General features: G+C 48.0%; 4 protein-coding genes across 6 annotated transcripts in view; 2 read left to right on the top strand and 2 right to left on the bottom strand.

Moving 5' to 3' along the window:
- The first annotated feature begins 116 nt into the window (after positions 1 to 116).
- ada2b (adenosine deaminase 2b) lies at positions 117 to 3,986 on the top strand. Its single transcript, XM_037460261.2, has 9 exons — positions 117 to 456; positions 928 to 1,147; positions 1,233 to 1,443; positions 1,539 to 1,666; positions 2,400 to 2,490; positions 2,612 to 2,720; positions 2,851 to 3,008; positions 3,100 to 3,302; positions 3,491 to 3,986. Exons 1-9 carry the CDS (start codon positions 150 to 152, stop codon positions 3,576 to 3,578), a joined length of 1,515 nt encoding a protein of 504 aa, XP_037316158.2. The 5' UTR covers positions 117 to 149; the 3' UTR covers positions 3,579 to 3,986.
- LOC119210344 (probable polypeptide N-acetylgalactosaminyltransferase 8) lies at positions 3,759 to 7,370 on the bottom strand. Of its 2 annotated transcripts, none has more exons than XM_037460236.2 (11): positions 6,836 to 7,370; positions 6,219 to 6,477; positions 5,960 to 6,126; positions 5,667 to 5,850; positions 5,387 to 5,584; positions 5,068 to 5,182; positions 4,765 to 4,950; positions 4,543 to 4,680; positions 4,288 to 4,383; positions 4,045 to 4,218; positions 3,759 to 3,958 (listed from the first exon to the last, which is right to left on the bottom strand). In XM_037460236.2, exons 1-11 carry the CDS (start codon positions 7,068 to 7,070, stop codon positions 3,821 to 3,823), a joined length of 1,890 nt encoding a protein of 629 aa, XP_037316133.2. In that variant the 5' UTR covers positions 7,071 to 7,370; the 3' UTR covers positions 3,759 to 3,820. The 2 variants fall into 2 exon arrangements, with proteins under 2 accessions (XP_037316133.2, XP_037316134.2); XM_037460237.2 differs by having other exon boundaries at positions 6,860 to 7,369.
- Positions 7,371 to 8,126: 756 nt separating this feature from the next.
- Positions 8,127 to 11,080, bottom strand: rad51ap1 (RAD51 associated protein 1). 2 transcript variants are annotated; one of them, XM_037460299.2, is made up of 9 exons: positions 10,681 to 11,080; positions 10,553 to 10,599; positions 9,967 to 10,093; positions 9,696 to 9,802; positions 9,528 to 9,614; positions 9,303 to 9,434; positions 9,025 to 9,207; positions 8,706 to 8,840; positions 8,127 to 8,623 (listed from the first exon to the last, which is right to left on the bottom strand). In XM_037460299.2, exons 1-9 carry the CDS (start codon positions 10,695 to 10,697, stop codon positions 8,499 to 8,501), a joined length of 960 nt encoding a protein of 319 aa, XP_037316196.2. In that variant the 5' UTR covers positions 10,698 to 11,080; the 3' UTR covers positions 8,127 to 8,498. The 2 variants fall into 2 exon arrangements, with proteins under 2 accessions (XP_037316196.2, XP_037316195.2); XM_037460298.2 differs by having other exon boundaries at positions 8,706 to 8,843; positions 10,681 to 11,073.
- A 10,155-nt stretch (positions 11,081 to 21,235) lies between these two features.
- LOC119210392 (fibroblast growth factor 6-like) overlaps positions 21,236 to 22,705 on the top strand; it is a 2,147-nt gene continuing 677 nt past the window's right edge. The window contains exons 1-2 of the mRNA XM_062558428.1: positions 21,236 to 21,919; positions 22,475 to 22,578. Coding sequence (XP_062414412.1) covers positions 21,577 to 21,919; positions 22,475 to 22,578 — 447 coding nt within the window. The 5' untranslated portion in view covers positions 21,236 to 21,576. The remainder of the gene's footprint in view (positions 21,920 to 22,474; positions 22,579 to 22,705) is intronic.

Below are 22,705 nucleotides of genomic sequence, written 5' to 3'. Positions count from 1 at the left end.
AGGGACAAAAAGGACTCCACTGCGCGCGCGCGTCTCACACGGAGTAATAACCCTTCTCTCCAGAGCCTTGGACACACCGGCCTGCGGGAGGGGGATAGGGGGGGGGGCGGCTGAGGGAGTCGATCATGTTCTAGCGTCCACGGGGGACAATGACGGTCCAAACCCTCCGCTCCTCGGCTCTGCTCTCCTGCGCGTCCCTCCTGTGGTTCGCGGCGGCGGCCGGCGGGATGCCGTCCGCGGCGCAGCGGGACCTGCTGATGCGGCAGGAGGCGTCCAGGCAGATGGGAGGCGGCGTGACGCTGACGGCGGCCGAGCGGCGGCTGGACGCCGACCTGCGGCGCCTCAAGGAGCGAGAGATGTCCGCCGCGCAGTTCCCCCCGGCCCTCCACTTCTTCAAAGCCAGGCCCCTCATCCGGGAGAGTCCGGTCTTCAAGCTGCTGCAGAAGATGCCCAAAGGTGAGTTGAACACGTTTGTTTTTCCTTTATTTTGTTTGATTTGTTGGGATGCAAAGTCGGCCTAAAGGGACATTCTGTTCAAATATAGCAACACCTGTTAACTAGACTGTATTTCAGACTTTGATGATTTCATGTATTTTGTTTTGGCTGGAAGAGTTGGACAGGATTCAGACCTTCTTTCTTCATGAGCCTAACGAGGCCACTGCGAGTTCTGGTTCACTCCAAATGTCACTTAAAAAAGAGACCTTCATTTCTATATAGTTACACAGAACTAACACACTACAAAAGAGGCCAAGTACACAATGGAATCACAAACAGGTGCACGATTAAAGGGCCAATATCTATAAAGACATATGTGAAACAACTACAATGTTGTGCAAAAGGTCGACCGGGGGGGGGGGGGGTCAAGGGTCTCAGCTCAGCACATCCGTCTCGAGTCTTGAGGTTTTCGCCCCGTTGCCTCGGTGACAGGCGGCGCGCTGCACGTCCACACCTCCTCGCTGGTCGGCGCGGAGTGGCTGGTGAAGAACGTCACCTACAGGCCCCACTGCCACGTCTGCTTCACCTGGGACAACTCGGTCCGCTTCGTCTTCTCCGAGCGCCGGCCGTTCCCTCGGTGGGACTGCTTCTACTGGCAGCTGCTCGGGACCCTGAGGGCCAGGATAGGAGACGCCTCGGGCTTCGATGACAGGTGGAGTAACACGTCGGTCCAGTCGAGACGAACCCCTTAAACGGGAACGTGCGTACATACGCGTTTGTTTTTTTTTTTCTTTCAGTTTAATGCAGCACCTGACGCTGTTCACCGAGGATCCGGACGGCGAGTACCCGAGCCAGGAGGTGGTGTGGGAGAAGTTCGAGAAGGTCTTCATCGCGGCCGCCGGGCTCATCACCCACGCTCCCGTGCTGAGGGACTACTTCTACCGGGGCTTAGAGGAGCTCCTGCAGGACAACGTCATGTACCTGGAACTCCGGAGCGGCCTCTCGAAGGTTCGCACTTGTTTCTTTGTTTGTTCCAAGGGGCGGGGGGGGGGGGGGGCGAGGCGGGGCGAGGGTGACCCCCGCTGTTCATTTGCGTGTTTCAGACGTACGAGCTGGATGGGACCGTCCACGACACGGCCTGGACCCTGAGGACCTTTCAAGAGGTCACGCGGAGGTTCGTTGCAGACCATCCGGACTTTCTCGGGGCTCGTGTCATATTTTCTGTGCACAGGTACTGAAGACTTTATGTCAGATTTTATTGTACTTTATTACTCCTATTTTGCGTTGTTTAGTATGTTTGAAATGGACGTTGCAATATTGTTTGAATTGTAACATATTTACACACAAGGTTTAGGGTTTTTATGTCATAATTGTGTATTCATTGTATAAATATTTTATCCTTGTACATTCATTTTTGAACATGACATTTACTCCATTTAAGAAATACGACCTCAAAATCATACACAGGATATAAAATATGTGTTCTACACGTGTTTAGGAACAATGTTGGTTTTATTTGTCATGATTTATTTTTTCTAAAACATTGAAATTGAACTTCTTTTATTACATTACGTGTCATTTAGCTGACGCTTTTGTCCAAAGCGACTTACAATAAGTGCATTTCCACATAGATACAAACTCAGAGTAACAAGTAACAAGAAAGTACAATTTTCATCAAATAAGCAGTTTCAAAACATGTTATAGAAAAGTGGCTTCATTATAAGTACAATTTAAGTGCTACGGTTTTATTCAATTGGTTGACATCGTATAACAATTTCATGAATCATTGAAGGCTCCTCCTGACCATCAATGCATTTAGAAATAATTCACACTCCTGCAGCATTACGTACTATCTGTGCAGAACTTAATAAAGGAGTGCGTGAGTAAACGTGCTTAGTTCCCCAGACGCCTGATTGGATTTTCCCCCTCAGTTGCAGAATGAATGTCTTTGCTGCTCTCCTCAGGGCTCTGAGTGTCTCCGAGGTCAAAGCAGCCGTGAAAGAGGCCATTCAGCTGCAAGCGGACTTCCCAGACGTGGTCGCGGGATTCGACATGGTGAGAAGCGATCCGCCCCGTTGAGCCCGATTGGAATGTAAAAAAAAAAAATGTGTTGCCCTGGGCGGTTCTGGAGCTGACCTCCCCTCCCCTCCCCTCACCCCCCCCCGGGGGTCCGCAGGTCGGCAGGGAGGACAGCGGCCGCAGCCTCTGGTACTTCCGGGACGCCCTCGCTCTGCCCGCCGAGCTGGGGGTCGCGCTGCCGTACTTCTTTCACGCGGGGGAAACGGGTCGGTCGCGCAGGAAACTGCAAATCGCCGTCGAACCTTCTCGAAAAGTCCCACGCGGCCCCCTCGTTGAAAAGCACTCTGAATGATGATGATCTCCCCCCCCCCCTTGGTCCGCAACCGCTTTTCGCAGACGCCGACGGCACCGACGTGGACCAGAACGTCCTGGACGCGCTGCTGTTCAACACCACGCGCATCGGGCACGGCTACGCCCTGGCGCACCACCCGCTCGCCAAAGAGCTGTCCAGGAAGAGGAACGTGGCCGTGGAGCTGTGCCCCATCTCAAACCAGGTGACCCCCCCCCCCTCACCCCCAAAGGAAAAGGGAGCATGTGACCTGTGACCTCGTAGGGAAATGAAACACCTTTGCGTTTGACCTGCAGGTGCTGAGGCTGGTCTCGGACCTTCGTAACCACCCGGCGGCCGTGCTGATGTCCGAGGGTCACCCGATGGTGGTCAGCTCCGACGACCCGTCTCTGTTCGGCACCACGGGCCTCTCCTACGACTTCTACGAGGCCTTTGTAGGCATCGGAGGATTGAAGGCCAACCTGGGCACTCTCAAGGAGCTGGCTCTGAACTCCATCAGGTGACCCTTGATCCAGCCCATGGCCCCTTTTTTTTAAGTATTTAGCGATTTGACTCTCATATCAACTGCTCAATAGCTGTGCTCGACTTTGGAAGCGTTGAATAATGGAATCATAGCGTGTAGCTGTTAATTTTTTAATCCAACAATTCACCCTTTACAAACAGTGTCTGTGGTGTCTCCTGCTGCAGGTTCAGCTCCCTGCCGCCTCACCTGAAGGACAAAGGCCTCGTCATGTGGCAGAAGAAATGGGACGCCTTCATCTTCGACCATTCGTGACAACCGGGCCGAATCCTCTCCCACGAGATGATGGGGGGAAAAAGCAAAAAAAAAAAAAAAAAGATGTCTTGACCTTTATTAGAACTGTGATGCAAACATTCTGCCCTGCTCTGTGCGGTTCAAAGCTGCCCACAGACACAGAAAAAAGGGATTTTTACACACAAAGTCAAAGAAACGTCGTAACTCAATTGTAGTAATATAATTTAATGCCACATTTTGATGCCTGTGAACGTTGTCCCGTGTCATTGCCCTTTGATGAGATACTGTATGTTCCAGCTCTGACCAGTGCACCGCTGAACAACCAGTGCGTAAGAGCCGCCGCGATCGGCCGTCACAATTTCCAGGCATCGCTTTGTTTCTCTGTTCCGGATCGGTCCGTCCTGAGAAATAAAACAAATTACAACAATACAGCATTTCATTTTCTTGTCTGTTTTGGTCTTTTAGAAGTGAAAAACTGATATTTGACCTGTTGGAAATCCCAAAGCATGTGGAATTTCTTCTGCTGGGCGACCCTGCACTCGTAGAGTCCCGGGCGCGCCCCCCCCGCCACGCCGGGGTCCACCAGACAGCGGTTGCTGTTGTACTTGTGAGATTTGAGTCCACCGACGTGCAGTTGTCCGTCGGTGCGATAACGACAGTGCTGCATCGGAAGGACGGCGATTATCCGCAGACGGGAACAAAAAACAACAACAACAACAACAACACATACCTGAGAGGGGTACGGGTGGCACCGATATGTAATGGGGGTGTTTCCAGGCATTGGGCCTTGGTCAATGCAGAGTCCCGGCTTCAGACTGTTGATCAGCTTCCGGTTTAGAAAAATACAAAACATGAGAGGCTTCAGGCCTCAAACAGCTGTGTGATGTCGATTTTTAGCCCTTATTACCAACACAGAACAACACTTAAAAAACAAAAAAAGGTGCCGTTAACAACCCAAGTAATCAATGCACACACACAAACTCACCACTCCGTAAGCCAGCAGGTCCTTCAGAGGGTCCAGCAGGGGGTAAACATGATCCAGATACCACTTAAAGGGCTTACAATTCAGCCTCTCCCTCAGCGCCTTCCTCTCAGACACGTCCCCGATGTCTATCCCATGGTCCTTAGGGGGGGGGGGGAGAAAGAACCAAGCAATCACACACACACCAGCAGGGATACGCGAGACGAGCGCATGCGTCCCACTCACCTCGAAGGGAATGTTCCAGGCAATGTTGACGTTGTGCTTGTATTCGTCCAGCCAAACCTCGGCCACCCTCAGTGCGTTACGCTTCACCATCTCGCTCAGGTCTCGCAGGTAGGGCTTCGAGGCGCGCTCGATGTGGGCGATTTTAGAGCAAGGGATCACCTCTATGCTGCCCCCGCACAGCCACACCTGCCACAAACCCCCCCCCCCCCCCCCCCAAAAAAAAAACTGATTTTCCCAGGGCATTCAACACCACGCGTGTGATTCTCCCGTTACAGCCTTCTCGGGCCACCGCGTGAATCTCACCCGGATGCCGAGCTCCACATTCTCGCCGCCGTATATTTTCATTCCACCGTCGAGGCTTCCGATCTCGCCAAAAAACTTCCGATCGGCTACGACGATCCCCATGACGGAGGGGCTTCTGAGGGAAAAGAAGAGCACAAACGTACACTATGTGCATCGTCAGTGCATTTGAGGCACGAGTAATGGGTGCATTCTGGCAAATACAGCAGCTGTGCACCAGTTTGACCTGCGGAATTTCATTTATTCACGTTCTTTAAAAGCTTGAGGAGTCATAGTGTGGAGTGTGTTGATCACGTGATGTGGTTTGTCAGAGTAAACCTACTTCCCGGGGAGGGACTGGTCCTTCAGGGCGTACCACTCGGGTCTGAAGGACTCGTACATGCACCACATGGCCCAGTCGAAGGCGTCCGCCGCAGGCACGTAGGGAACCAGCGCCAAGTCGTCGTAATTGACTTTGTCGAACACCGGCGTCACCATCACGGTGCGGTCCTCTTTAATCCGAGCCAACAGCGGCTCCGCCCTGCACAGACGGCGACGGAGGCTTAAACGCCGTCGAGTTTTCAACCCGAACGGTCACAGACCACCAAAAAAAAGACCCAAACCATTGCACGTGGACTTCGACGTGAGCGTCCAAGATGGCCACCACGTCCCCCGCGGCGGCCTTCCACCCCGACAGTCTGGCCCGGGTGAGGCCCAGCCGCTCGGAGTGCCGCACCCTCTTCACCAGGCCCGGGCGCTCCTCGTGGACGGAGTACACGTACTCGTCCAGTTTCTCCTTCAGATCCTCTGCAAAAAAAAAAAAAAAAAAAAAAAGAGAGCAACAGAGAGCCAATCGAAGCAGTTTCCTCGAAGGTTTGGACTCACATGAGAGAGAGAGAGAAGCAGAGCGGGTTACCATCACTGCTGTGGTCGTCCACCAGTATGATTTCTTTCAGCAGCCGGGCCGGCGTCCTGTCGATGACGCTGCGGACGGCCCGTTTGATGACGGAAAGGGCCTCGTCCAGGTAGATTAAAATGACGCTGAGGGAAGGCAGGTCTTCGGGGTACTTCTTCTCCGCACACCTGCGAGAGGGCAGAACGTTTTTGTACGTTTGGAAAGAAAACATTTCCAATTTCATGTTAATTCACTAGCTCCTCCTTGGAGGGTAGTTCACCTGGGGGGCCTGGTGTCGGGGATCTCCCTGTCGAGGGGCAGCCGGTCGCTGAGGAAGGCGTTGTAGCCGTAACTCTGAAACGACGCCTCGGCCTCCTTCTGCTCCTCCTCGGACAGCCCGGCGCCCCACTTGGCGAACAGGTACGAGTTGGGGTACAGCTTCCTCACCACTTTCTCCTCCTCCTCCTTCTCGTTCTTCTTCACCGCGGCGTTCTCCTGTTTCTCCAGTTCCTTTTTTTCCATTTCATCCATCAGGGCGACTGTTGGGAGAGAACGCACCATCGGAGCGTTTGTTTTAGCATTGTCCTGCTTTGTTTGCAGGGTGAATTGATAAGATAAAAGCCTTTCTTCATCGCCAGTTATGGGTCAATGTGTTTCCACCGGTGTGGTTCGAGAAGTACGGACCATTTACCCGCCTGAGCAACACGTTTTCTTTCGCGCTCTCTATTGCACAAAAGGCTGAAATTGACAAAAAAAAAAATTAAAAAATGGATTCTGGGATTTGCTGGAAAGTTGTTGTTGAAGCTTCTCGTCTATAAATCGATTCACAGGAATTCAATTTGCAGCAATCTTGACATTTTAAAAATGTTTACTTAACATCTGATTGAGTCTGGACACCTTTTAGAGTCTTCAGACACTCACGCAGCCTGTCGATGTGGTCTTCCATCTCGCCCATCCTCACGAGCATCCCCTCCTGCCGGATGGAGTCATTGTTTCGTGCCCCCCGGAGCCTATCGGAATGCGCGCGGACCTCCCGCTTAATGGAGCCGAGGTAGAACAGGCCAGCAGCCACGACGAAGGCCAGGAGCGACCCTTTAATCCAGCCAGATCGCATCCTGCTGCTTCTCTGCATGTCCTGCGTGTGTGTGTGTGTGTGTGAGATGGTCTGGAAAGCAAAAAAAAGGGGGCAGAGAGTCGTTGTTGACTCTTAAATTCAGGCCTTCTGTCTTCTGACACTTTACACAAAAAAACACCCAAACTCTCACTGAACACTGAGGCCCTGCAGCTCTGCGTCATGTGACACCCCGAGGCTTCACCCTGCTGCCTCTTTGTTGCATTACACCAGGTGCATGTGATCAGCTGTTAACTGGGGTGGAAAACCAGCAGCACTCTGCAGGGAACAGGAACATGGCTACAACGCCGACCTCCTCCAATCAGATGATCAAGCTGACGAGGATTTATAGGTTTGAGATTTTGAGAACCAGATTTCTTTTGTTAAAAAAATATTATTTATAAAATCCAGAGTGTTCAAACATATTTAAGCTCAAATAAATTATACACAGAATGGCTAAAAAAAAAGAAAAAAATATTTGCCACTAATATTTTGTTATTTATTCATAATTAGTCAGCAGTCAGTTTAATTTAATAATTTCTACTGTTGCTTATGTACACATCATTTTGCTTAGTTCACTTTGCTAATCAGTTGGGTACTTGTGTGTGCACCTGGTAGTTAAAGGAGTAGCAGGTATGAGACCTGCATGGACAATCCTTCTTCTGGCTTGTGTAAAACTGCATGCTTTAATGCACAAGTCCTAGTGTAACATTATAAAATGTACAGTGCATTAATAATGAGGCAAATTCCACTACCGTATGCACGGATTCAGCTCACCTGAAGTAGACAAGATGGTCGCTGTGAGGTTCAACAGGGAGACGGGTTACCAAGAGCAGGAATTAAAGAAATCAACCAGTCCAAAAACCCAGCATAGCAGCTCCTTAACCATGTTTATAACCTTTTGGTTTGATACGAACAAAATGAAAGTCAGCAATGATTTACAAGTTTTAGCAGACAAACAAGTCAAGTAAGACGAACATTGTATTTTAATAAAGCATAGTTTCATCACAGTCACAACTGCAGATGTTTGTAATCTTAAAATGGATGTAATTCCTCCTCAAGACACGGCACACAGAATTAAACTTCTACATTTTATTTAATATATATGTACACAATATACAGTGTTTTGCAAACAATTAGAAAAAGGGGGGTTTATTGCTACCAATACCAACAACAGTTTTGTAAACTCCAATTGGAATCATAGAAATATCTACGGACACATTTACTGTACTTTTATGGAGTGACAATGACAAGTAACCTTTTCACAACGTACAGTGACCCAATGAGCCCCATGCTGAGAAGCATGAGGAAATAGAAACATCTCTTTACTCACTTTATATGAATAGCTGTGAAAATAGATTTACAGATAGACAAACTTTTTTTTTTCAAAATAAAAAGAGCTAAAAGTACAACACAAATTGACACGGGGGGGGGGCATTGACAGACGGGTCAGTGACTGGAAACGCTGGGGTGGAGGGGTTTGACCCGAACCCGGCGGGACAGACCGAGGCGCAGACCCTGACCCGGAGACTTCAGTGCAGGACCGGAGGAAGAAGGACTCCGTCCGACTTGAGCTGAGGAGACGAGAGACGTTCAGTTTACCGAAATGTACCGTAAAACATTGGCAAAGGGTGGATGTCGCTGCTGGTGTTCCACCTGGTGGATTCCACTTGGGTGTCCTGGCGCCCCCCGCTGGGCTCAGGGATAACACGGGGGAAGAAGCTGTGGAGCACGAGGCGGGTTTTTTGGGTGCGAGTTTGGCCGCTGGAGGACTTCTCATCGGTGTGCAAGCTGCTGTGAGACAAGCGACAACAGTGCATTTTAATCCATTTCTATTGTAACATCCATAAACATACAAATACATGCATGGTACACATATTATTAAGACCCGCCAACCTTGTGCTGAGAGGACAACGCTCTCTATCAGTCTGTACAAAAAAAAAAGAACCTTCTCTGATAACCTTCAAGAACCTACCAACTGCCTGGGTTTTAGACTTTGGGGGTTTTGATGGTGGCTTTTCTTCTTTAGAGGCAGGAGGTGGTTTGGTCTTCTTGTTCTTGGTAACTTTCTCCTTTTTGGCTTTGCTGAATTTCTTTTCTGTGAATTCCTCATCCTCACTCTCATCTGGTTCATTGAAATCGTCGTCACTTTCCGAGTCTGAAAATGTGTCATTGTTTTTTTTTTATTGATGCAAAACACCGGTAACATTAAACAAAATCCAGATACTTAGGGAAGGATAATAAAAGGAGAACCTGGTGTCAGTTTGGGCTCGTAGTCGTCATCGTCTGCAGGCTTGCTCTTCTGCTCTTCAGGGGCTCTGGAGGCAGATTTTCTTTGACTTGAATGGGAGGTTGAATCTTTTTCTAGTGTGATTGTATCCAGGCCTAAAAGAAACAAACACAGGAAGATGAACATCTTGGAACCAGATTAGATGGGTAATAATAAATGTACAGGGAGAAATTATTAGGTCAATCTACCCCAAACTGTCAAATCCACACTGCAGTTGGACAGGTGAGCTGAAGTCGGATCTGTGTTTTCATCGACTGGAACTGGACTCTTAACATCTAAAGACATGTCGGATTGATTTAAGTTGACCCCACTTTTAAAATAGAAAGCAAAAGTACGGTTTCTGAGGTAACTCATACCTTTATGGGCTGATGGCTGATCTTTGATCCCGCCTCCATTATTTAGCAAGGACAGTGTAATGGCTGCTTCAAGATCTCTTTTGAGCACCTTCTCGTCTAATGGTTTTCTGTGAAGAACACATTTTATTCCACTTATTAAATTTTTAAAAAAATAAACGATTAATTAACAAACTCATCACAAAATATAAATACAATCATAGCAATGATGCATTAAATGCAAATAACATATTGACAGTTTCTCTGTATTTTTACACGATTCCCACTTATTTACCTGCTCATCGCGGATTGCGAGTTGGACTCCTGATGGGAGGACATGCTGGGTGATCTCTTGTGCTCCTGTTTCACGTCGTCTCTGGCCCGTTTGCTGGGTGGAGCCTTCACGAAGGCAAAATCCTCATCTGTCACAGCATGAAGTCAGAAAAACGGAGAGAGAGACGTTGGTGTGGGAAGAGTCTGACTGTTAGTGTAAGTCTGTGTATACCCTCGTGTCAAGGAAATCTTAAGAATCCTGCAAACAATCTTTAACTACTGGTGCAAGCTTAAGAAGACTTGAAATTGTAATATTTAAATAAAAACAGCACATCAATTCAGCAAGTATTTGTTGTTTGCGATGGAGACATAAGCAGTAACCGTATCATATGGCATGAAAAACAATCATAGTAGAATGCCTTTGAATTAATAGCATGTTGAAAAAAATCACAATTGCCCTAGTATAGTATATTAGAAAAAAAGTTAGTATAGTAAGACAATAAACATTAAAGCATGTCAAGAAACGGCATAAATAAGTAAATAAAAAAGTAATTGAACAAAGTAATGTAATTACAAGTAACATTGATTGAGGTAATATCTTTTCTCACCATCGTCAAAGTCTTTGGCTTCAGAGTAATTCACCACCTTCGTCTTCCTGTGCGTCAACAATCAAACAACGTGTGAACAAACACACTGACAAATAGCACGAGTAGGCTTTTAAAACTAGTTCACAAACCTCGGTGGTCGGTCCATTGCTTGTACAACCAGTAACGTCTAGGTTAGCTGTAAATTGGCTATCGTTAGACACTAAAGAACACGAGCTAATGTTCGTCACCCGGAGAAGCTAACCTAGCTTTAATAGTTTTAAATGCTATCTGGCGCCCGATCGTCCACCGAGTGAAATGTGTCCGACCGCGGTAAAGCTAGCCAGCATCTTAAACTGTGGCACCTATTAATTAACGTTTGTCCTGTTCTCTTGTTTTTGTTACAGAAGTCATCCGGAAGGCTTCCTTTACGCGTTCAATCAGCGCGCCCGAAACAAACCGAAATCACGGGAAGTGACGTCTCGCCGACGAACGTCACGTAAAAGCCGATGTGCGTTCAACGGGAGCAGATTCGTTTCATCCAAAAATAATCCGCAACGTCGTCTTTGCGGCTCTTCAAATAGAAAAGTAGAAAACGATTACAGGTAGATGGCTGAGTCTAAACCAGCATGACCACATTCACACAACTTAAAAACCACTTGTTTTATATTTTACAAAATGTGCCGAATCCACTTCTGTTAATTACTACGGTGTTGTTTTTCAGCTGGGGGAAATGGACTGGACTGGACCTTCAGAACTCTGCTTATTCTGGTCAGTTTTCAGCCACTAGATATGTTTTTAAGCAAGTATAAATATACGTAGGTATATTGGGTCTAAGTAGTTATTTTATGATAATAATAGTCGTTGTGTCTGCAAAATAGGAACTGGAACTGTTCATTGACCCCACACAGAAACAGGTAATGTTAAGATTAAAATGAGTGATATTGTAGATTTAGGAATTTTTGTTTACTAATACATTAAAGCAACTCAACAGTTTTTTTGCAATCTAGATAAACGTATAATTAATATGACTACTTACGTAATTCATCAACATACTAGTAAGGGCATTTGTAACAGAACTGCTCTTCTTAACATACAAAATAGGCTTTGATTGCATGTATCAAACTGCAATCGTCATCTAGTCCGGTGAATAAATGGTGTGTTGCCTGCCAGCTGGTGTCTCTGTGCTTCCTGTTATTCTGAGTGAATATTTTTACCAGAAAAAAGGGACGTTTTAAAACAGCTTATTCCAACGGCAGTCGAAAGTAGTTACCAATCCCGCACCGACCCGCGGCACCAGGCTGCCAAACCAAACCAAAGTTTGCCCAAGTGAGCATGTAGGTGTGTGGGGGCGCTGACTGAAAAAACAAACATCCTTTACTTAAAAATAGGTTTGGTGATTCAAAAAGACGGAAAGAATTCACATGAACTATTCTACTACTGTGTAAACTAGCATGTTAATGATGTACTTGCAGATACTGTCTATCAACTGTATGAAGTCAGCAGTACGTACTGTTATACTGTTATTACTTTCTTTTTTTTCTTCTTCATAATACTATTTCATATCATACAGAAATACAATTTTCAGGTATTTTTGTCCTGTTGCAGATTTTAAATAAACTTGTATTGATATGACAATTATTTGTCTCCTCCGTATACACAGCTCTAAACTAAACTCACCCATTAGACTGCATGTTACATTTGACCCATCTTCTTATCCCCCATGGTTGAAATGAACTTTATAAGTAAAATGAATGATGAAAATGTCCTGACTTTGTGATGACATTTCTGCTCCTCCCTCTGCAGGCCACGACTGTGCCACCGAGGCCCGTCGAGTGGGTTCAGCATCCAGCAGATGGCAGCAGGAGGCCGACGCTTCGGGGGTCTCACGTCGCCGAGGTATCGATGATTGACGCGACGTGTCCACAGCCACCCGGTCGCCCACTCCCAGGGCCGGAAGCAAACCCGGGGGCCCCCCGGGCCTGAGGTGAGAGAGAGAGAGAGAGAGAGAGAGAGAGAGCGGCGGCATGCCGTCCCCCGAAGGGTTGTCATTTTCCCAGCTGGTGAGTGGGTGGCTGCAGGCTGTGGTTTGTCGCGCAGTGGACCTGGGCCGAGACGCTCGGTGACGGGTCCCTGTGTCCGGACCCGGGGCGAGGGAGGGAGACGTGTGGTCGCACATTCCTGAACTCCCCCGGGCCGGCACTGCCCACACACGCGTGACCAAAATATCAGATCCAGCCGCGCCGGCCACAGCGTCACGCTTCCATTCACACATATACATGTGTGCGTTGTGTTGTAAACATCCGAGAAACCGTAAACTTAAACTACACACGGGTTGATTATCTGGCACTGCTCCGAGTGAAAGTCACTTTAAAAAAAAACTTTGCACAATAAATGATTTAAGTCTATGTTGCTGAAAGTTAAAATGGCACCACCTCCTCTCTTATAGGAAGTAGAAACACCCTCCTGGTTTATGATGAAAAGATATAAAAATATTCAGGGATGCGAAATATTTAGAACAAGGAAAAGTGGGTATTGTAAATTTAGTTCTCGTACATTGATTCTTCATCTTGGATGCCTGAATTGAAGAACCTTTGTTTTTTTTTGGGACTGAAGTTGTTGCAACATCATCATTTAAATATTTTCTTATTATGCATACTTTTACTGGGGAGCTTTTTTTTAACGTTTCATTTAATTAAAGTGTCATTTCTCAAAGATTATAGAACAGACATTGGGTTTACCAATTACATTTTAAGGCGGGTTGCTAATTAAAAATACCAGACGTCATACAGTGTGCAATGGAACACGCATCCTGTTTTCTGCCACCTGAGGGGATTTTATATTTTGTAGTTTAATTGCTTGGATTGTGGGAAAAAAGTTTGAAAGGTGTTCTATAAACAAGGGTTATTATTATAATATTTTTATCATAATATATGGGACATATGTAATGCACAACTGCAATAAAAGGATCAACAGCATTAATACAATATAAAACTACACATTGTTGTGGTGTCTTTGACGCATTATCGATTACATTATCGGCACCTGTTGTGTTTCCAGATATACAACGAATGCACAACTGGGATTTGTATCCGTGGCGTGAGTGGGCCGTATCACCGGGCTATTCTGGAGTCGGACGTGCAGCTGGATTTGCCCGGGCCCGTTTTGGTAGCCGTGAGGTCATCGGTGGTCTTAATTTGAGCTTGTTAGTCGGAAGTGGTCAGGAGGCCGTTTTCCCCCCTCAACCACTGATGTGAATGCCATCATTATGTACCGGCATCAGCATCTCTGAGTGGTACTTTGTGCGCGTCTCCCTCAGTTCGGCGCCGCTGTCCTTGTATGGCTGTTCCGCAGGTGGAGACTGCAGTGTTGTTATTTACATTCCACGCACGGACAAAAATGGAACGTTTCTCTACGGAGCGAGGCGTTTTAGTTGAGATGCAAAAAAAAGGCCTAAATACAAAAAAATGCAGCTTCTTCCCATCTTCTTCTCACAAACTGTGTTATTATTGCCAAAGTAACTTTTGTCTCTTCAGCAACGCTCTGTCAATAAGGAAATCAATTCATGCTTTGTTCCAGTTATTTACAAGACTTACACGGCTAAATTTGACTCGATGGCTGAGTTTTGTCGGATATCCGGCGGCGTCCCAGTGTCAGTGGGGTGTTGTTATTGCCGCAGCAGCCACGGCCGACCAGAGCGGGCAGACAGATCTGTCTATCAGTGGCTTCCGGAGTTTGTTTTTCGTGACCGTGTCTTCTTAAGTGCATGCTTTTGCTTTTTTTTTTGTGTGTGTGGGGGGGGTGTACAGACGCAGCGGCCACAAAACTAATTGCACAGAAGATGAGAGACCGGAGAGAGGAGAGATTTTTGTGTGGGCTTTTGACTGCACAAACTTGGGTCGACCTGTGTGTTTACAGAAAACACGGCAAAACCCACAGACAGAATGACTTTAGCTCAAGCAGCTGTTAACATTCGCCATGCAAGAGCAGGGGTTTGCATCATTTCTATGTCTTGCAATCCACCTGTGATCGCCCATCACGGGTGATTATGGGATGGAGGGTGAACATGGTCATGTCATGTTGATGACATGCGTGCATCACAACACAGCACTGTGACAATATGACATTGTATCCGTGAAATGCTCGTGTAAAAATGCTGAATGGTTTGTCTCGTTTGAATGATTTTTAGAAGTCTGCAGAGGTGAACGTTGTATGTATGTCACAGGAGAAGACACATTGAGGTTTATACGCCATATGTGACACGGGTTGGGCAAGGCCTCCATTAGCTCCATTAGCATAACACACCCAACCCTCGGGGGCTGAGGTGCATTGTGGGTAATTGAGGGGCTGCCAAGAAGAATGCATGGAATAAAAAGAACAATACATCTCTCTTGTCTGCGGCATCAAAATGTTTCTTGGGGCGCCTTTGCCCCCCCCCCCACAGAAAAAACAGCCTGTGTGCTGACTCATCACGACAAGTCATCCCTGCTTGTGATCTCTGAGGAAATCAGGGCCCGAAAACCTGGAATCTGTATCATGATTACATCTGTCGACAAGACGCCATGGGGGGACATGAACAGCATCAAAGGTCTGGCCTTGATTCAACGCTGCCAGTTTCACACTGTGAGACCATTTGAAATAGAATCCATAACGCAACACCGAACCCGACGCTGCGGCGCGGCGCTTGAAGGGCACACGAGGGGCAGTCTCATTAAGACGACCTTTTAACGGGGGGAGAGATCACCGGCAAAAGGACACAAAGCACATGAGACCTCGGCGACTTAATGTCTCGTCGTGCCCGGGATGCTCTGCGCTCATTGGCCGCCTCGTTTGCTGGTGGATCAGCTGGATCAGATTCTCCGTGGTGCATTTCGCACAAAGTACCCTGACACGGTTTTCCTTTGCAATCTTTAGCTGACCATCCACACGCGCATTATGCATCAGGTGAAGCTAACGTGATGTTGTGAACACATGTAACTCCCATTGCACAGATCTGTACTTCTCAGAAGTTGTCTTCAAAGTAAAAGGAGCATGGATCCCGGTCAAAGCGCATGCCAGTGCTGCAATGCAGTGAGTTATCATCAGTCAGAAGGGCAACGGATGTCCTACCGTCTGTTTGACACCAGAGGGCGACGTCCCCCGCGTGACAGTGATGGATTCAGGTGCATTGGTGTCCAACTTGAGCTTTTCGTTTTGGTTAAAACCCGTCTCCAACACACCGTGCCTTATCAAAGAAACTTGCTATCATTGCACGGTGCCAAATATGTGGTTTTCACCAATCAGTCATTGGACTTATTTACAATCAACATTGCCATTAACTAATAACCATTCACTCTTTGTGGATTTATCAATTTACAAATGAACAATGAATAAATATAAATGTAAAACATACGATAGCAGAACACTTTCTCCTTTTACAAAATAAAAATCAGTTTAGTGTAAAACAAATGTGTAATGTGTTATTATTCCTGTAATAGTAACATTTGAATGGTAGTAATGAAATTTCCTTGCTTAATATTTTTGTACCTATAAGTTTTCATGTACTTGTTACTGCAGTTTACCAGGACCCTTAAGCAGCCTAATGGAATTCAGCCTTAAGTACTTTTATTATTTACACCTGTTCAGGTCAAAATGTCTGATGTAAAAATGGCCTGTACCTGCTGATCTTTCGAGCACGGCCTACTTGCCTTTTGACCCACTAATAGAGTTATTACCCCCCTTGCTTTGCCCCAAGGGACCTGCCTCTGTGGTCTGTGAGCATTGCAGAAATAGTGCTAATGTACGAGGATGTTGGACCGCTGGTACTGAGACATGTGCCCTGGTCACCTGGAAATGTATTATCTTCATTCCTCCCTTTTTATCTGGCATTTTGTTGAGCAAATCGTCAACATGTTCAATGTATTATTAAAATAGACGTCTCTTCTGGGAAAACCCCGACTTGTCACCGATTCCTCCGGATCATTCTGGAACTCGATTGCACGTTAGCTGCTCTCCAGGACAGGCAGAACCTTTGATCGACTGCGTGTGGGCTTAGATTTCCTCCAGCAGGGGCCGTGACAAAAATAAACGATCTGATCTTTGTCGCGCTGGCCGCCACCCCCCCCCCCCCCCCACCTCCCGGACGACAGCGGGCCCGGTCCGCGGTGACTCGCTCCCTCTCAGCGGCGTGCCATTCCTGAATGCTCTCCAGACCCCTACGCCAAATTGCCCCGATCCTCCACTCATTGCCGCTCGTCATTGTGGAGCGAGGTGGTCGCATCCTCGGGGGGGGGGGGGGGGGGGGGGGAATGGGGGGTGTGGGTACCGGCGGCACCCTTCACATCCCGCAGGGGTGAGAACGTGCAAAGCGGTGGGCAAATGTGTCGAGAGAATTCCTCGCATTCTCCTGCTCGGTCCTGGTGGCCTGGCTCACGGTGTTGGGTTCCTGGGAGAGAGGGGAGAGGAGCCGGGGGGGAGAGTGGGGCGGGGGGGGAGGACTCGGGTGCCGACTCAGCAGCTGACACCTCCTCTGATGTCTATCTCTTCCAGCGGCCATAAACCAAACCGCCCGGCATGGCCGCCGCGTAAACAGGGCTCTCCCTGTGGCCTCAAGTGAGGCGGCCAGACTTTGCCTGGAAGGAGAAGTTGGTTTTGGAGAAGATGTCAAACTGGCTGTATTGCTTTCAGGATGAATCTTCTCGGAAATATGGGAGTCAAATACTCTGTTTGCTTTCCATGCAAACAGACATGCATTGGATGTGATGGGTCCATTGGCGGGTGGTGTTATGGCAGTAACGGTCTCCCTGGACCCTAAAATCGACGGACCTTTTGCAGAACGTACTCTGGGCGGTTTGTAACGACTACGGGTTTCGTGGATCGAATCCCCTGCTGAGCAAGCACACGTCAGGGGAGCGACACAGCTGAGGCTCACAAAACCGTCCGACCACGTGGTGCAAAAGAGACGTTTTCGCGTCTTTCGGCTCCCTCTGGACACAATGTGATTACTGAGCTTGAAACGCTGATCGATGGCCATGAAATGAGGCGGTCACCATCATACAGACTGCATAGATCCCTGTCAGCGTGTATATATATATACGTTATATCCCACCAATATTGCATAGATATTGCTGAGTCATCGCTACGGGGATTTGTAACCTGCGTAGAAGTCACCCCTGCCTTGTTTCTTTTCCCCTTAGTCACTCCTCGCCAGATTTAGCAGCAGGCCCATCATTCTCTGCACAAAGCCGTACCCTTGGAGAGATATTTTTACTGGGATCTCCTGACAGGCTGCTCTTTGTCTCCTCTGTGCGGCTCAAAGCTGGACACAATGATAACGGAAGAAGCCCAAGAGATCTCCTAATATGTTCCAGCCTACGCGTGGGTTCCCGGCGCCGAGGCACGGTTCGGGCTCCCGGCGGATTTGGCGATTCTCGACTTCGTGTCACGACTTTACAAAGGCAGCAAAGGAAAAAGAGCGCGGTGCGTTTTTTTTGGGGGGGGGGGGCTGATGAATTATTCATCGGCTTGTTCAGCAAAAAGACCTGAGTCCCTTTCAGGGCTGGTGTACCGTTACTATTTTACACGACTCGGCTCCATTGGATCCAACGAATGTTTGTGATCGATCCCGACCGCCCTGCGAGCAGCTCGATTATGTAAAGCCTTGTCGCCGGAGCGTGGAAATATTGTTTGTGAATAATGTTTAAAGCCTCCGCTGTAATCTTCACGTGAAGGCCTGGGCAGCCCTGCGTCTTCTTTACATTGAAACACATTAGGACTGAGTATTATTGCCCGTCTATGCCCCCTATGTCATTCCAGGGAAATCCCCCCCCCCCCTCCATCTCTGGGTCTCCCCAGCTGTTGCTTCAATCTCGTCTTTTGAACCGCACGTTAATAAAACAGTAATCTGAAGAGCTTTGCATCCTCCTGTATCCAGTTACTTACAAATTGCTATTATGGACATACGCTGTTTGTGTGGCCATTCCCTCTGTTCTGATTGATGTGAGTGTGTGTGTGTGTGTGTGTGTGTGTGTGCACTAACTAGATCTTATACTTGCAACAAAGACAGCTGACCTGACCATAGTCAACTGCTCTTCTCTGGCTTGAAAGTGTGGTTTCTGGTGTTCAGCTCTAATGTATTGAGACAAGGTCGTTCCATAGGCAAAATCAATTTGCTGAGTACTGTGGGCAAGTTTCCATTGAACTCCCTCCGCCCCCCCCCCCCTCCCCCCCGCCCCCGCTGTGACTCAGATGTTGGGGTTGCACAGGTCGTCGCAGTCCCAAGCTGAAACCATTAATTGATTAATCGACAATATGATCAACAGAAGAAGAAAAAAACTGCAACTATTTGTCTTGTCGGTTGAGGGGAAACTTGTCGGCCAACTTGCAGGCGAACTGAAGATGTGGAGTTTTAGTGAAGTGAGCATTTAGGGGGGAAAAAAGACGACACTGTTGCATTGTGGGAAATGTAGGACCCTTAACTCTACTGCTTAAATTCTACATTGTTTTAATACATCTCTGTTGGAGCTCCACTAGTTCATGGAAGTGAGGCGCTGAATTGCTCGAGGAGCCCTTTAAGCAAACATGTATCGGATGGTTTCAGATTCTAAAATGTGATCAAATGAATCAATCAATATCGTTTGTGAATGAATCACCAATGAAAATGGCACCACATCGCATCCATATTTATTCACGTAATATATGTTTACTAATGTTTACGGATGAGTGCATTTTGCTTCAGGTTTTTACGAAGGAAAAAGCCGCCTCAGCCAGAAAAAAACTGTATTAGCTGAATTAATCTCATGAGCTCAGCGCCGTCTCATTAACTCTCCATTGATTGAAGTTACGCGCTGTCAATAACCCCCCTTACTTTTGTCTATTCAGGTTGCATAGTCATGTGCTTGCTCAGCGAATCATTAATTTGCTGGTCCGGTCCTCGGCTCCGGCGGGACTAAGAAGTCCTGTCAGGCTCTTTAACTTCACGAGTTCATCCCTCATATATGGACTACTTTTACACGCAGTAATGTTGACAATGTGCAACCAACCTGCGGCTCAAAATGTGTGACTGCCAACATGTGCATGCACGCAGCATTTTGCCTTAATTCTATCTCCACTTTGGAGGATAAATCAGTGTTTTCTCGGTATTTCCATTGTTTGGTTTTCTTGCCCCTGCTGTTTATCGGCAACGAGGTGTCTCTGGTTGCTACGGTGGTTCTTTAGGCACCTTGGCAGCACCTTGGGGCCCCCGGGGGAGGGGGGGGGCCTGGCGCTCTGTGACGCGCAGGGAATTCCCCCGAGCATTCGTCTCCTATAGCAGCACCCTGCAGGGCGCCGCGCGAGCGGGAATGTAAAGCCGGGCAGACCGAGTGCACCCGGCTTAGGCTCATCCAGATCCATCCACGTTTTAGATTTGACAGGAAAAGTGTCTTCTGTGATCGGGGGGGGGGGATTTGTGTCTTCTTTCACCAACTGCCGGCCCTCTGTCTCTGTTTTCTTTACCGCTTTACGAGCAACTCAACAAAAAAAAACGGTCATGCATTTGATTTACGCATGTTACATTATTCCCGTTGGTGGCGGCATGTTACTTACAATAATAACCCGCAATCCGACCGGGTCAAAATATCTGGTTGTGTAAACTTCGCCGATCAAACAGCTAAGGAAATGTCTGACGAGATTGACATTTGCTCTCCTGTGACTGGCTGTAACTGTTTTTACACCTTCCTTCTAAATAAGGCAGCAGGCTGCCAGGACATATGACCAGCGTCCCAATTTGGGCTCCGGACACAGTATCCATCCTTCCATCCCATGATTGCTCAACGCCAATGAAAGTCAGACACACGGACACACACTCCCTCCCTCCCTCCCGCAGGAGGAGTTGCATCAGGTCAGCCATAATTAGCCACAAGGCAACACTGAGAGTAGGTTAAATTACCTTCAGAACAAAATCACTTCAAATGTTTATTGACCATTGCTTTCTTCGAGGTGAGATGTGGTGATAACCAACAGACTAATCTCTCCTGTGTAGACATTTTTGTCATGTGAAAATATGTTTACTAACCAAAATGGAGGCCCATCTCGAATACAATCTCCTTGGTTGGGACACATGAAGATGCAACTAGCAACTTGTTTCATTAGCAGTCTGTAATATTGCATCATTAAAGAAAATGAAAGTCTTTCAGTGTCTTTTTTTGGGTTCCCAAAAGTCTAAATCTCAAAGCCATTCATTTTCCAATTTTATAAAACAACTTTCCTCACCTTTAAGAAGCCAGAACCTGCAATGGGGTTTCATTTTTCTTTCAATTGACTTATTGGCTCTATTTTGAATTGCTTGTTAATGGTACAATTTGCCTTGGGCCTCTAGTGTAATATTTATTATCATTAAATAAACAATTAATTGGAATAAGAATCAATACTACTACTACTACTACTTTGTGATTTAAGCATTTCTTTAGGGTTTCCTTTCAATGTGTGACCACTTTATTTATGTGTGATTGTGGCGTGGTGAACCTTGGACCCTTCGAAGTCGGGTTTTATTCTGACAAGTACCACAGGAAACGCTTCTTCTCATTCTCTTGGGTTTATTCAACACCCCCCCCCCTCCCCCCCCCCTTCATCATTGCTGTCAGAAGTGCTGCTGGGGTCCTGTAACTCTCTCCTGCTCCTCCTCCTTCCTCCTCCCATCTCTTACGTTTGATGGGGGGGGGGGGGTGCAGCGATGAAGTCACAGTGATGTCATTGTACGATGTGTGATTCGTCGGCTAGGTGAGCTGGCTCTTTGCGGCGAGTGGTGTCCCCTCCACGAGCAGCGCGCTGCCTGTCCAGAGGCGCGGAGCGGCGAAAGATGATCATCGCCAGCGGCACCAATTCAAGCTCCGACGCGCTCCGTCCCTCCTCCTCACCTCCTCCTCCTCCTCCTCCTCCTCCTCCTCCTGCTCAGACCCCGGGCCATGGGGCCCTGATCCGCCTCGATCCCCGAACCAGCCTTTACCACCACCATGCCAAAGGACAGAACGCAGGAAGAGTCGCATTGACAGGGCGGGTAACTTTGACTTCGTGCCCCAAGGGTAAAGTGGATGGCCATCGCGCAAAGGTGCCCCTGCAGCATGTCCGGCGGGGCCAGGGCGCACTGGACGCTACCAGCGGTTCTTGTACTGTGGACCTCTCTCTGCGGGATCGTTTCACCTTATCCGATTCCGAGCAGGACTAACGCGACTCTACTGGAGAGGAGGTGGGAGACGCTCTTCTCCCGCTCCTACCTGGGTATAAGCGGGGCGAAGTCGGAGCTCAACTGGGAGAGTGACTATTTGCAGGGCATCAAAAGAGTGCGGCGGCTGTACTGCAACGTGGGCATTGGGTTTCACCTGCAGGTGCTCCCGGACGGCAGGATAAGCGGTGCACACAATGAGAACCAATACAGTGAGTTGCATCCGGGCAAAGCACTGGACCCCCCGAAAATAGAGTGCGCGTAACCCTATGCGCAAAAAAAAAAAAGTTAAAGCGGGTCACTTGCTCCGATTGCATGATATTTAATAACAGCCGTCGGCATGTTTAAAAGTTCCCCAAAGCAAAAAAAACAGCGTGCCGAGCCCTACATCCGTGCAGTGCCAAATACGCCCCCCCCCCCCCGAAGCCCCAAGCCCCAAACATGACATGAATGCTTGGATCCAGTTTAGACGCCAACTTATTTTTACCCCCGCGTCCCCTCTTTTTGCAGCGGGACACGCACACGCAGAACACGCACTCTTCATAATGTTTGTGTTTTTTTTTTTTTTTAAACTTCAAGTGGGTGACCGCGGGGGGGGGGGGGGGGGAGCATCACCCAGTCGCAATGGCACCTGCGGGGTTCCACCCATCGCTGCTGCTGCTGCTGCATAGGCCAGTTTACGCCAGTTCACTTTGCTTCTCTCCCTCTCTCCCCCCCTCTCTCTCTCTCTCTTCTCCCCCCCCCCCTTAACGCCATGTTTCCTCCAGGTCTCATAGAGATCTCCACCGTGGACCGAGGAGTGGTCAGCATGTTCGGGGTGAGGAGTGAGCTGTTTGTCGCAATGAACAGCAGGGGAAGGTTATACGGAACGGTACGTCTCCCCCCCCCCCCCCCACCCCCCACACACACACACAGTCACACACACTCCTGCTCGGTGTAAGATGAGTTCGTGTAGCTGCTGCATCCGTAGGTTTATGGGCACTGTTGTGTTATTAATA

Source organism: Pungitius pungitius, chromosome 2 (genome assembly GCF_949316345.1).
Source record: "Pungitius pungitius chromosome 2, fPunPun2.1, whole genome shotgun sequence".
Classification (NCBI taxonomy): domain Eukaryota; kingdom Metazoa; phylum Chordata; class Actinopteri; order Perciformes; family Gasterosteidae; genus Pungitius; species Pungitius pungitius.
Note: the sequence above shows the minus strand (reverse complement) of the source record. Positions and strands in the feature narration are given on the sequence as shown.